Raw genomic sequence first — 13,123 nt, 5'->3', positions numbered from 1 at the left:
CTCCCGGCCCAGACAAAGGAGGCGGGCGGGCAGCGCCGGGGCGCGTGCGTGCACTTTATTAACTACGGGCAGGGCGGCGAGCGGGCCCGAGAGCCGGCGTCGCGTCCCCGAGCTGGGGCGGGTGAGAAGCGGGGACGGACGCCCGGCTACAGCAGCCGCCGCAGCTCCTCGAAGTTGAGCAGGTTGTTGGCTGCCTCGGACCAGGCTGCGTGGGTCGCTCCGTCCATCTCGGGGGCAAGGCTGTTGGTGCTGTCCAGAGTGTGGTTTGTGCCCCCGATGACTGCGTGGCATTCGGGACACTTACTCCTCTCCATCGCCCCCCCACAGTCCCCAATCACATAGATATGCCCATTTCTGCACTTGAACCAGTGGCCACGGGGACAGCCTATGGCACGGACAATCTGCACCCGCTCAGCTTCAGAGATCCCCAGCCCCGATACAGGCAAGGCAGTGCAGAGCCTCTCCAGTTCAGCCTTCACTGCAGCTTCATCAGCCTTTGTGAACTTTTTTGTCCCCTCCAAGATCTCACGTACACTGGTAATCTCTGCTGCAAGGGCCGCAGTGATCATGCCACTTGCGCTTTTGCACCTTGACAAGAGGCTCTGTAGAAAGGTCAGTCTCTGGATCTCAGCTTGCAGGTCAGAGAGCTCCTGCCCCGTAAAGCTGATGCGTGGCAGATCCAGCCACTCTTGGACTTCATCCAGCCGCTTTTTCAGCCCTTTCCGCTCATTCACATCAATTTTGCTCATGGAATCAGTTAGGTCAGCTACACGCTTGTAGAAGTTAAGCTGGTTCTCAATTAGTCCAATACTCTTTATGGAGAGATCAGAAGCTTTTAGTTTATCTTCCAACATGAGGTACTTATGGGGTAGATTCCTCTGCAGAACAGCATTCCCTATGAGTGCAGCCTGTAGTCTTTGTCTGCTAGACTCGATTTCCTGTGCTGGGCCTTGGATTTTCTCTTTCACCTTCTCTATCTCATCCAGCCGCCTTTTCACAATAGTACCATATCTCAAATTCTTTCTGACTGGTGTCTGACAGACAGGACATACCTTCAGCTTGATGACATCATCATCTTCATCCATATAATGGTCAAGGCCCTGGGACTCAAAGACATGGCCACAGTCTTCAAGCTGTACAAATCGAGCATCTGGGTCTTCCTCGAAGCCAAAAAAGATCTGAGTGACCTCCTCATGGTCACAAACAAGGCACTTCTTTGGGCAGGGCTCTCCACACAATCCAATACAAGGATGCCCACAACGCAGCAGCTTAGTACATGGTACATTGCAGCGAGGCCTATTACATGGTTCACTGCAAAGATTGGTACACTGATAGTGCTGGCACCGCCACTCACATGGTTCCGCACATGGAAAACAGCGCTCTCCACATTTCTTTTTACACCTACTGTGAACACAGTGGTTCTGGCAGTCAAGCTGACAGGGAGGGCATTCTACAGTACAAGGCTGCCGACACTTGTGGGAGCAGACCAAGAAGCGCTTGCATGGGCTGCTACATGGCTTATGAAATCTTCCTTCAAAGCAGGTATGACAGGAACCTGAGCATACATGACCACACTCCAGTGTGACAGAACACTTAGTTTTACATTCAACAGGTTTCCCATGTTTCATCTCTTCAGTGATCCAACATTTAACTTGCTGGCTGTGGCCACATTGCAGCGTGACTTCAACCAGTTCAGGACACCGCGCAGTGCATTCCTGGCCACAGAATCTGTTGCATGTATGCCCACAGTTCAGCTTTTTCTGGCAAGGTTCTTGGCAGACAAACTCACTATCTGGACAAGAGCACGGCACCATCTGCAGGTGACCACACTTAGAAATAGTTTTCTCTACTATCACCATGCATGGTCCACATGGCTCATAACATGACTGCAGGCAGCGATGTCCCTTTGTACAAAGCACCTTTTGACAAGGCTTCAGACACTGATACTTTTTGTGCTGAGTGTCATAGGGGTGACATGCCCTTGTGCAAACATGGCCACAACTCAGCCTAAATTCACAGGGATTACTACAGCCTCCTTCGGGGACTTTGCTGAAGTCTGCTGCTGTAGATACCAGCGTCTTGGTCTCAGGGTGGTTTTGACAGCAAAGCATCAGTGAGCGGCCGATGTTGCCTTTCTCCCGCAAGGTGTGAATGATCTTGCTCCAGAGAGGAACTTTACCTAGCATTCTCATATTCCCAATGCAATACAGCCCTTTTTTAGCTCTGGATAATGCTACACATATCCGATTAGGTATCTGCAAGAATCCAGTTCTCTCCTCTTTGTTGCTCCGCACAAGTGACAGCAGGATAATATCATTCTCCTCCCCCTGGTACTTATCCACTACATAAACCTTCACACCTGCAAAAGTCTTGGCTGGCATGAGCTTGCGCAAACAGAAAAGCTGCCCAGTATAAGTAGTGAGAATGGTGATCTGAGAAGGTAGATAATCCTGACACAAGAAGTATTTGCACAGTTCCACCACAAACTGGGCCTCATGTGGGTTCTGATGGCTTTTCCCTTCTTGAATCTCTTGCTCAGGAAAGTCATGCTCCACAAAGAAGAGGTTAGATAGGACTCCCTGAAACAAGAGGAAACAGAAAGGAATTTTAGAAGCAGAAGGTCAAGGAAAGGTTGGACCTGGCACTTAGGGACATGATTTAGTGTGCGGCATTGGTAGTAGGGTGATAGTTGGACCAGATGATCTTGAAGGTCTTTTCCAAACTTAATGATTCTATAAGGATTTCTTGGGCTGTGTACCAAAACCCAGAAACTGCTTTTATGAGGAAATAATGTTTTTTGTGGACCAAACACATATCTCTGGTTTTCCAAGGTGTCCATAGTTGCACATAGCATCCATTGCTGTACAATTTAATTCAGCGGTCACCTATGTTGGTTATTGTACTAGATTAAAAGATTGAGTTTCAATGGCTTTTGGTATCTTGAACTTGTTTAAGATTCTCCAGAGTAGCTTATCCCTAGGAGAAATTGGGTAAAATTGTGGTCTCGTAAGTAGGTTATTTTTAACTAGACCATTTTCTACAAAATACTTGATATGGATTTCAAGATACCAAGAGGAAGTGCCAGTTTCCTAGATAGCTTATTTTTAGTCATTAAATCACCCTCACTATTGTCTTGTCTGTCTTCAGTATTCTATCGGTTTTCGTATGCTTTTCTCAACAAGTTAGAATGCTTTTAAATAACTAGTACTGTCTTCTCATTATGAAAGATGCAGGTAGGCTAAGCTACTGTAATCCTCTCTATAACCACATCAAATTCTTTCTCCAAAAGGTATCCAGTCACTTGTTTCAGGAATTTAAAGCCTAACTCTGATACAGCATAGCAGTGTAACTTTGGCTCAGACTTCTGAGGAAATTAGTTATGACAGTATTGTGAGCAAGTCTGCAGAACAGGGCTATGCAAGATAAGAAAGGTAAAGTTATAGACAGTGATACAATTAATAATAGTTCAAAGATGCAAGAAAAGCACTAACATGGGAAGATATGAAGTCGTAATTAGGATGGGGAAAAAAAAAAATCAGAAGAAAGGAAATTAGTGAAAGATAAGAACAATAACATTAAGGAAGAAGCAGAGGCTGACCCTTCTGATTGATGCCTACCTGACAACAACAAAGACTCTTCAAGTGTCTTATGGTGTGGCAAGCATACTAATGCTTTTAGTTCATTAATTTCTAGATGCTTATTATGCATGTTAATCAATAAAAGATTGCTTTATACTTTTATACTGCATAGATCTTGCTTGCAGATGCTGTGTATTGGTAAAATGCCCAAACAAAGAACTCAGGGAAGGAAGATTCCAGTAGCGAAGTCACCTGTCTTACACTGGAGTTTCACGAATTATGCCTCAAGTGTCTCATTTAAGATTTACTCCTAGCTTTCAATCTCCTGTAATTCTTTTGGTCCTTCTTCCATATTTCACTGTTCTTTTATAATCATCAATATTGGATCCATTTCCAGTGTCTGCCATCAGTAATACCAGAAGAGCTACAAATTACTTGCCTATTTCTATATCCCACATTTCCTTCATCTATTTCAGTAGATGAACTTGATTTAGAAGTTGGAATCTTTTAACACTACATTTTAGAGAAACTTATTTTAGCCAGTAACAGGGGCAAGAGAAAGTGCTTGCACTACTGAAAACTCACTTTTATGTTCTCATACTTCAAGACAGCGGGATGGTTTTCCAGCTCCTGGTATATATGAGGACTGAGAAGCTGGGCAATTTCAGGACGCATGCGGTGCTGAAACACAAAGCAGCTGCATCAGTCATGAGAAAGGAGCACCCGATTTCCCTGCCAATAATCTGTTTTTCCACTGTACAGACCATAGTTAAATACAAGACAAGGGTGACTTTTTTCAGTAAGCCAAGAATAGAGTGCCTCCTATCTCATCCCTGCTGCCACCACCACCACCAATCACAGCTAAACGGCATCAGAATACCTTCAATAAAATCATTTTGCAAGGTTGTTGTAATAAGAATACTGGTTTCAGTGCAAGTCTAAGAACAACAGCATTCTAGTAACAAAAGCCAGCACCTCACCCTAACCCCTAAGAGTTGTTCCAGGCAATTTTAATACAGGACTGCTGGGGGTAGAATTTCTCCAGGCACCAAGAAATATGGCTGCAACAATTTAACAGGAGGCAACTCAAGAAGATTCTGTGTCTCCACAGTTCTAGAACAGTTTTGGATGCCACAATAAGTCACGTTCTCTGCACTAAAAATTGTGGGAAGCACAGTGCTGTGGGTCACATCACTGATGAATCAGACACTTAGTCAAACAATAGTATACCATTTGTGACAGTTTGACTGTTCTTACCATTCCTTTCAGGAACAAAGTAGCACATTACTTTAGCTTTTGTATTTCTGCTCACAGAGCAGCCTTAGATGTACTATAAACTTAAAGCAAGCTAAGTACAAATGCAATAAGGGAGTGTTTTATAGCTGTTCCTTACTTGGTATTTCAGACGGACAAAGGGGAAATTAACTTTCACCAGCCGTTCAAATAGAGACACCTCCAGATTGAAGTTCTTCGCCAGGTCATACACATTGGCACTAGGCTGCAGCTGAAAGAGAAGGGATTGGGTCCATTTTTTTTTTTAACAGCACTCTTACCTATTAGTAAGATTTCACTTCTCTTTTTCCTATCACTGGTCCCCAGTAGAAAGGCCAGAAACTGGATTCTTGCAGAAGTGCTAAATAACAAAGTTGTGTACTGTCATAACTGAAGTGGATTGGAGCATATGTCACGTTGTGTCAGTTAAACTAAAAAGATATGTCCCCCAGTAACTCTGCTCCATAATCAAAGGAGACAAGACCCGTGGTATCTGTGGAAACTGAGAAGCAGTAAGTTCTGGTGTTTGCCAAACATGTTTGACGAAAGTGTTCTAGTTTATTTGCACAACAGTTAGAGGCATCTGCCACGGATATTACCTGCTGGTGATCTCCAATGAGGATGAGATGCTGGCAAGCTTTACTAAGAGTAGTAATGGTGTGAGCCTCAAGCACCTCTGCTGCCTCTTCTACAATTACAATTCTTGGCTCTACTTTTTGCAAGATCTGACGGTATTTGGCAGCACCTGAGAAAGGAGAGAAGACAAGCCTTAACAAGTATAGTTACGTGCAGGTGGTATGATAAGAGTTTTTAGGAAGGTATAAGCTGTGTTCCAGAAAATTCCCAAGATTCCAAAATGCTGAGTCTTGTGGAATGTGGACTTTAAAACAGCACTGTTCCAAGGATGGCTTCTATATGCAGAGAAGTTCGGGAAGACAGGTGGGGATTAGAATGCTACACCTGCCTTGGCCCTTTCCTGACTCTCTTCAGACATAAAATACATCCAGAACACATCGATCACCACACATAAAAATCCAAAACTGTCTCCCCAAAGGGTGATACTACAAGACTTATGCTGCCTCTGCTCACCAAAAGGTGATGTGGAGATATCAGAGACATGAACTGTGTTTAACTGAGGCACAAGAAATGGAGCATTACTATTAAAATAATGTTCCTCAAAAGTGCACAAAAAATGCTTGTGCAGCCAACTGACAACTTTATGTGACAGACATGTTTGCAGAGGGAGTCAGAAATGAAGGTGGCTGCAGACTAACGTGGAGCCTGACCCAGGCTGTCAAGCAGCACAGAATACTAATCCTTCGACAATAAGGTCCTTTAGTCATTACTGGAGGCAGCGCAATGCTGGTTTGCATCCCAACTGCTGCACACCTGTAGTTGTCATCCCCACAACTTTGGCCTCCTTGAGAATGCACAGATCTTCTTGCAGCCTTAGTTCTGCTAGCCTTTCTGCTGCTGCCTGGTACTGCTGTTCATGCTGAAGAATCCTCCTTCGAATAAACCCCTGATAGGTCTGCAGCCAAAGCCTAAGAAGAAAGAGCTGTTACCACACACAGAACGAGAAGCAGGACAGTGACCTAAAAGTTTTGGGTGGGTTCAGTTCAGAACTTTCGTGCTTTTTCGGCAAGAGATGACTAGCATCTTTACTCAGTCCCCAACACACACAGTGGAGATGACAGCATTGTCCTGCCAATATAGGCAGGGTAAAAGCAAATATCTTACAGGAAGACATGTTCAGATAATGAACTGAACAGGTATGGACAGATATACCCCAGCTTGCTAGGAGTTTGTGAACTCTAACAGTCTTATCACACATTTGCTTGACAGACCCTGTAAAATATATTTGTCACCTGTAAAGCCTCCAGCGAGAGCTCAGGTCTAGTTGCCACAGATCCTGAATAGATTTGGCCTCTAACTCTGTCATTGCACTCAGTTTACGGAGCTCAACCCTCATCTTCTGTTTCATTTTCTTCCTCTGGGAAGCAGTTATCTGGAGAGAAGGGGGGGAGGGAGGGAAATAGGCCCCCGCCCCAAAATAAGCAGTTAAAACACAAACATTATTCTGTATTAGCATGCCCATGTTATTACTTACACAGTCAAGCAGAGACACAGTATACTAGCGTATACAGTTACCTCCCACTGCACAGCCTTCTGTTGTGGCTGGGCTGTTCCTTCTTCCTCATTCTCCAGCTTCATAGCCAACAACACACTGGCTAGTTCACGAACAGCCCTGTGCTCTTCCTCCTTCCTCTTCTGAGGCTTTGCTGCCTCTTCATCCTCAATCACTCTATCAGCTTGAATCAGGTCAGCCTCCTCTGGAATCTCCAACAGCTCTTCTGCTTCACCTTCCTGCTCCTCCTCTCTCTCCTGCTGACCACCTGTGAGAGTCACCAATTACATGCAGCAAGTCACAGCCACTCTAGCAGAATCACAGTGCAGCAGATCACTGTGTAGAAACTAAGGTTAATCTTTCCATTGCCTTACAGTGTTATGCATCTTTCAGCCTCTGTTAAGTAGCAGTGTCTATTTTCTGGCATGCATACACTGCTTAGGCAAATGCCTACAGAAGATGAAGATTTTTTTATTTTTTTTTTTTACCTGGATTCTCAGCCTCTATATCCTCTGCAGCACTCTGGGTAAAGACAGTTACACCAAGGCCCAGCCACTCCAGAATCACTGAGTGTTGTGCAGCACTGTAGTAGAATTCCTCATGATCCTAATATGAAGAGTCAAATCAGTTAGCCTCATCAGTCTCAGGATGATGACAAAGCAGCGCCCTGAAGCATAAGACAATTAGGACAAGTCCACCAAGTGACCTCCAGAGCCAAGAAGTCTAGGCAACCTCAGGTCTCTAGAAAGAGCATCCCTCCTTTCCTTCAGCTTAAGGCTTTCATTTGTGCACTTGTATTTTTACACTGACAAAGATCACTTGAAATCTCTGCAGTTTAAAGGAGCAAAATTTAACTCCGCTTTCCTGTCACTTTGACACAGCTTGCCATTCACTCCCTTTCTTTCCCAGTGGTTGAGCGAGACTAAAGGAATTATATCTGAGGGAAGCTCAGACACATTTGCAGAAAGGGCAGTAAGTATACTTGGGGACTGCTCAACTCATAAGAAAGGAACCTCTCTTACCAGACCCTTCATCAGACTGTCCCAGTGCTGGGGGGCAATGCACGCTTCCAAGTGGCGCTCATGCAGCACTCCATATGTTGTGCACTCTAAGTGCTTTGCTCCTTTATGGAGCTCTTCCTCAGCCTGCTTCATCTGACTGGTTATCTACTCATAATAGAGAGAAGACATCATATGCAGAAGAACAAAGTTCAGAAACAGCAGAACAAGAAACTGATGATACTGTGAACAAAGAAGAATTAAAAGGTTGACTTCAGTGTAAAACAATGTGAAAGAACAGGTCTGGAAGAAGTTTAGTTAGCTTCTCCAATGGACAGGTAACCCAGTCTTTTCCAGTGGACTCTATACGTACATTCACATAGGCTCTGCGGAGATGCATTGGCAAGTTGTGTCGGAACTCACACTTCTTCCTCAGCTCCCTCAAGGTGAATTGCTTCAAGACCTCACTGCTACTTCTCCCCCCAACACGTACCATCCCATGTTTTTGGAATGTGTATATTCCTGTGAATGAGAAAGGAATATTAGTGCTAAAGAGGCTAACTGTTTTCCGCAGCCTGATAAAGGATAGGGAGAACAGTCACAGAATCACAGAATCGTCTAGGTTGGAAGAGACCTCCTAGATCATCTAGTCCAACCTCTGCCCTAACACTAACAACTTTGCACGCAACACACTGGACTGGTCTGTGTGAAGTTTTCTTACTATGTATCAATGGGGCTAGAATCACAAGAAAGAGCCAAAAGGGCAGGTCTTCATGACAAAAGGTACGACAGAGTTATAGTATAATTTCTACCCTCCATTCCATCATACTTGCCAGATACTCTTACCTTCTAAGAACTGATCCAGCGCATGGTTAGTGTAACAGACTACAAGGATGGGAGAATTCTGTACAGTCGTTTGCCACACATGCTTATTAGTCAAGAGAGCCTGGACAATCTTCAAACCCACATAAGTCTTCCCTGTAAAACAAGCTCTGAATCAGAAAAGGGTAATCCATCCCTGTATGCAGGATTCTTCCCGCCACTGCTTCTCCCAAGCCACTGAAGCTAGCTTAACACACGACAATTGGCTTTACATAAAACACTCATGTACTAGTAGAAGACAAGCAGTGGTGCGTACTGAGTTCAGGTACCATTTAAATTAATTGCCATTAGTCTTGCAATTCTTTCTTCATGCAGAGGATCAGGGCTGAACATTCCTAGTGTTCAAACCTGCTACGAAGGTTAATAGAGCTGTTGCGCAGCAAGAGGTACCATGGCATCAAATAGTTGAAAACATTTCCATATGGGTATTTCAGAATATTTTAACCTTCTTCCCCACAGCTCACAATAACTGGGCTTCTCAAGCATCAAATAGGCATGGAACTAAAGCTCTGGACACAGGGCAGCTGGCTTTTTCTGGGGATAGTCTCCCTAAATGAGGAAGTCAAGGAGAACTCCTTAAATGACAGAGACTTAAAGCAAATGTTTCTCACCAGTCCCAGGTGGTCCTTGGATAATAGCCAGCTCCTTGGTGAGTGCAAGTCTCAATGCCTCCATCTGGGACTCATCTAGTCCCAAGGTTTCCATTGAAGGCCACTGGTTGGGATCTAGAACATGGAAACTTTGCCTTCTCAAACCATCAGGAGCTCTCTCTTCATCTGCCAGGGGATCCTCTGTCAAGGGTGCAAAGTTGTATGTAGTATCCACTGTAAGGTATATTGGCTCCTTCACCTGTGCATCACATTCCACAATGTACTTCTGGAATGGGATATCTTCTTCCTGGATTTCCTGTAACCCTTCTAACACATGCCGATATGCCTCAAAGTAGGCAGTTGTCTCTACCATGAGGAAGGAGTCTGAGGGCCGAACCTCTGCCAGCAGCGCTTGGCTCTGTGCATTAAAACATAGCTGTACAGTCCCCTTGGCAAGATCTGTACTATCCCGATTAGAAACAGTGGCAAAAAGGCATGTTTCAAAGTGATCTTTAGACATGCAGACCAGGGATCCATATAGCAACCGTCTGGAGTTCTGCCATCGCACAAACTTTAACGGCTTTGTGTCAAACTGAACCTTGTAAACGACACCAGTTGGGGAGCAGAGTGGGGCAATAATCCGTGTGTCAAAGTAGATCCTGATATCATCAAATTTTTTCTTCCTCAAACCTTTGTCCTCAAAGCTCTGCAAAAGCTCTGAGATACCTTCCCTTAAAGGCCTTACAAAATCTTCCCTCAAAAGCCGGAAATGGGTGTCAAGATAAACGCTGGTGCTCTCGTATCTTCCAGAAACAATATTGGGACGTAGAAAGGGTTTCTCATCATGGTGTACCTCATTATATGTTGGATAAATGGTCATTGTACGATAGGTTTCTTCTTGACCATCAGCCTGAGGCTGCATAAGAGTGTAGTTATCAGCCCTCAGCGTGCCTTCACGTCTCTTCTCTTGCAGGTGCTGCACAAGCATCTGGACTTTATTTAGATTCTTCTCTGTTTCTTCCATGATGTCCACACCAGAAGCTCGCAAGGCATTTATGGATGCTGGCAAGACTGTTAAGAGAATGGAGATTTTCTGCACAGAGCTAGCTGGGAAAATACTGATCAGGTCCTGAAGCAGCAAAATGATGTTGCCAATATGTTCAGGATACTGATGTCGGACAGCAGGGACTGCTTCTGTTACCATGTCAGACACATACTGTGGCAGACAGATCTTGAGAAAGTTGGACTCCTTCACCACTCCAAGAAGCTGCTGAACACTTTGTCTATCCATTCGGGAGCTGCATGCTTTTCGAAGCACCTGACAAATGAGCTGAAGGAAACTGGGTTTCATAGCGGTTTGGGAAAGAAGTTCCTTCAAACCTGAACTCGAGGCAAGTGTGATGACAACTTCAGAAGGGTCTTTCTGTAGGAGACCTTCTAGGAATTTGTAGCCAATCTTTTTGACTTGCTGAGGCTGCTCACTGAGCTGAGCACCACCTGGGGTAGGTTTCTGGTAGAAGTGAGTATTCCTCCCAGGTTGTATCCTCCTTCCTTTCCCTTCATTTTCCTGTCCATTCCTCAGCCCTCTAGCATCTTCCTGGGCTTGTCCAGATAGAGCTTGTCCACCTTGATAGCACTTTCCCCTACCCTCGTTTTCTTGCATGTTCCAGGGTCCCCTGGCCCTCTCATATGCCTGTCCACCTTGATATCTCCTTCCCCTACCTTCATTATCTTGTTCATTCCAGAGTCCTCTGTCTCTTTCATATGCTTGTCCACCTTGATGCCTCCTTCTTCTACCCTCATTTTCTTGCTCATTCCAGGGTACTCTGGCCCTCTCGTGTGTTTGTCCACCTTGATACCTCCTTCCTCTCCCCTCATTCTCCTGTTCATTCCAATGTCCTGTGGCTCCACTGTTGGCTTGTCCACCTTGGTTTCTTCTTCCTCGACCGAAGAAACATTCAGATCTCTCTTCTCTTTGCCCAAGTAGAGGAGTATAATTACTGGCTTGGGGATTTTCCCCTGCCTGAGCTACTGTTTTATGAGTCTGGCCTGACACACTGTTTATTCTGTTTCTCCCTCGTTGTATAAACCCAGTATCCCAATGATCTGCATGCCCTTAAAAGGAAAAAAAAAAAAGACATTTGTTAATTATAATTGACCATATTAACCTGCCTCCCAACACAAAAGTATAAGTATTTTGGCCTGCTTGTCAGCATATTTTGGGCATCTTGCACCACATTAGACAACTAGCACTTCACTTATATCCAGACCCTCCGTATTTCCTCTATAATCCTTTTCCTGACTGCTAAAGAGTACCGTATCTAGAGCCCATGTCAGTTGTGAAGCTGGGAAGTCACTGAGAAAGTAAACCTTTTCCACAAAGCAGAATTAAAGGAGGCCAATGATGACGTAGCCTGCATGGGACAGGCTTTCCTCAAGAGTTAGCCGTCTTTGAAATAACTACCCAGGCAGCAGCAGCTGACTTCAAATTGCACAGTTAAAACGCAACCTTCTGCGCAAGACCCAGCCTCTCGCAGTAGCAGGAAGCATAGGCTGCGTAGCCTTTCTCACACGCTCAGCAGAACGCTCAAAGGGCACTGACTGCTGGCAGTATCAGTTAGCAGAGAGATCACTGCAGTACATCGTTGCTTTCTGGGCTCCAGCGAGAGGCTGGAGGTAAATAAGTAAACGCAGGAGCTTACAGCCGAGAGGAAGCTGCACCGCGTGCAGGCAGGGAAGGAGCATTTCCCCCCGCACCACCCCCAGCCCACCCCAGCCTTAGCTCTGCGACAGCCGGGCGACCCTCACCTCTCCGTCCCGCGCGGGGCAGCCGGAGGCCAGGCCCCCGCCCGGCCCCCTCCATCGCTCCAGCCGCTGGCTCCTCTGCGGGGCGTCGCGGCTCTGCGGGGCGAGGACGCTGCTCAGCGCTCGGTGCGGCTCGGCTCGGCGCCCCTCACGCCAGGGTAGCCCCGGCCCCGCCCGCGCCACCGCCGCCGGGTTTCGCTTTCCAGTTCCCCGCAGGGCCCGCCCCGCGCCCCCGGACCGAACACGCCCAGGGGCGGCGCGGGGCACCAGCACCGAGGCAGACCCTTACAGCGCCCTCGCCCCCCGTCCCCCCCGTGCCCCCCCCGTCCCCCCACGCCTCCCCCCACCGCGCCCCCCCCGTGTCCCGGTCCCCCGCACCCCCCCCCCCCCCGTGTCCCCATCCCCCCGCGCCTCCCCCCCCCCGTGTCCCCATCCCCCCGCGCCTCCTCCCCCCCCCGTGTCCCCATCCCCCCGCGCCTCCCCCCCCCCGTGTCCCCATCCCCCCGCCCCCCTCCCCCCCCCCCCGTGTCCCCCTCGTCCCCCCGCGCCCCAGCCACTCCGGGCAGCGCCCTCCCACCGCCGCCCCGTACCGGCTCCCCCCTCTCCGTCCCCAGCGGGCAGCGGCACCTCCTCCAGTACCAGCCCCCGCCAGGAATACTCCTCACCCTTCCCCGATACCGAGCCCCCGCCCCCAGCAGGCAGCACCTACGTCCCGCCCCCCGCAGCACCGGCAACCGCCACGGAAAGAGCACCCCGGTGCCGTCGGGCCTCTCGCGCCGCTCGCTCTCCCCGGCCGCCGCCGCTTTCGCTTTCCCTTCCGCGGGGCGGGGCGGGGCGGGGCGGCGAGGGGCGGGGCCACGGCTGCCTCCG

At 47.4% G+C, this 13,123-nt stretch overlaps 1 protein-coding gene across 2 annotated transcripts; it reads right to left on the bottom strand.

The window, feature by feature from the left end:
* Positions 1-40: 40 nt before the first annotated feature.
* On the bottom strand, positions 41-13,111 carry ZNFX1 (zinc finger NFX1-type containing 1). Of its 2 annotated transcripts, none has more exons than XM_040575654.1 (14): positions 12,959-13,111; positions 12,257-12,349; positions 9,470-11,563; positions 8,823-8,954; positions 8,350-8,498; positions 8,001-8,144; positions 7,467-7,584; positions 7,002-7,246; positions 6,719-6,858; positions 6,240-6,394; positions 5,450-5,595; positions 4,972-5,082; positions 4,164-4,259; positions 41-2,579 (listed from the first exon to the last, which is right to left on the bottom strand). In XM_040575654.1, exons 2-14 carry the CDS (start codon positions 12,309-12,311, stop codon positions 147-149), a joined length of 6,018 nt encoding a protein of 2,005 aa, XP_040431588.1. In that variant the 5' UTR covers positions 12,312-12,349; positions 12,959-13,111; the 3' UTR covers positions 41-146. The 2 variants fall into 2 exon arrangements, with proteins under 2 accessions (XP_040431588.1, XP_040431587.1); XM_040575653.1 differs by having other exon boundaries at positions 12,963-13,085.
* Positions 13,112-13,123: the final 12 nt, after the last annotated feature.

This window comes from Cygnus olor, chromosome 16, assembly GCF_009769625.2.
Source record: "Cygnus olor isolate bCygOlo1 chromosome 16, bCygOlo1.pri.v2, whole genome shotgun sequence".
In the NCBI taxonomy this organism is placed as follows: Eukaryota; Metazoa; Chordata; class Aves; order Anseriformes; family Anatidae; genus Cygnus; species Cygnus olor.
The sequence above is the reverse complement of the archived record's forward strand: the minus strand, read 5'-3'. Positions and strand labels throughout refer to the sequence as shown.

Excerpts from the sequence above, each read along its gene's own strand:
- ZNFX1 (XM_040575654.1), bottom strand. The coding sequence starts at position 12,311 with ATGGAGGGGGCCGGGCGGGGGCCTGGCCTCCGGCTGCCCCGCGCGGGA. Across the intron at positions 5,596-6,239 it reads TGTGGGGATGACAACTACAG|GTGCTGCCAAATACCGTCAG; the intron begins GTGTGCAGCAGT and ends CTCCTTTCTCAG. Across the intron at positions 2,580-4,163 it reads TGAAGTATGAGAACATAAAA|GGAGTCCTATCTAACCTCTT; the intron begins GTGAGTTTTCAG and ends CTCTTGTTTCAG.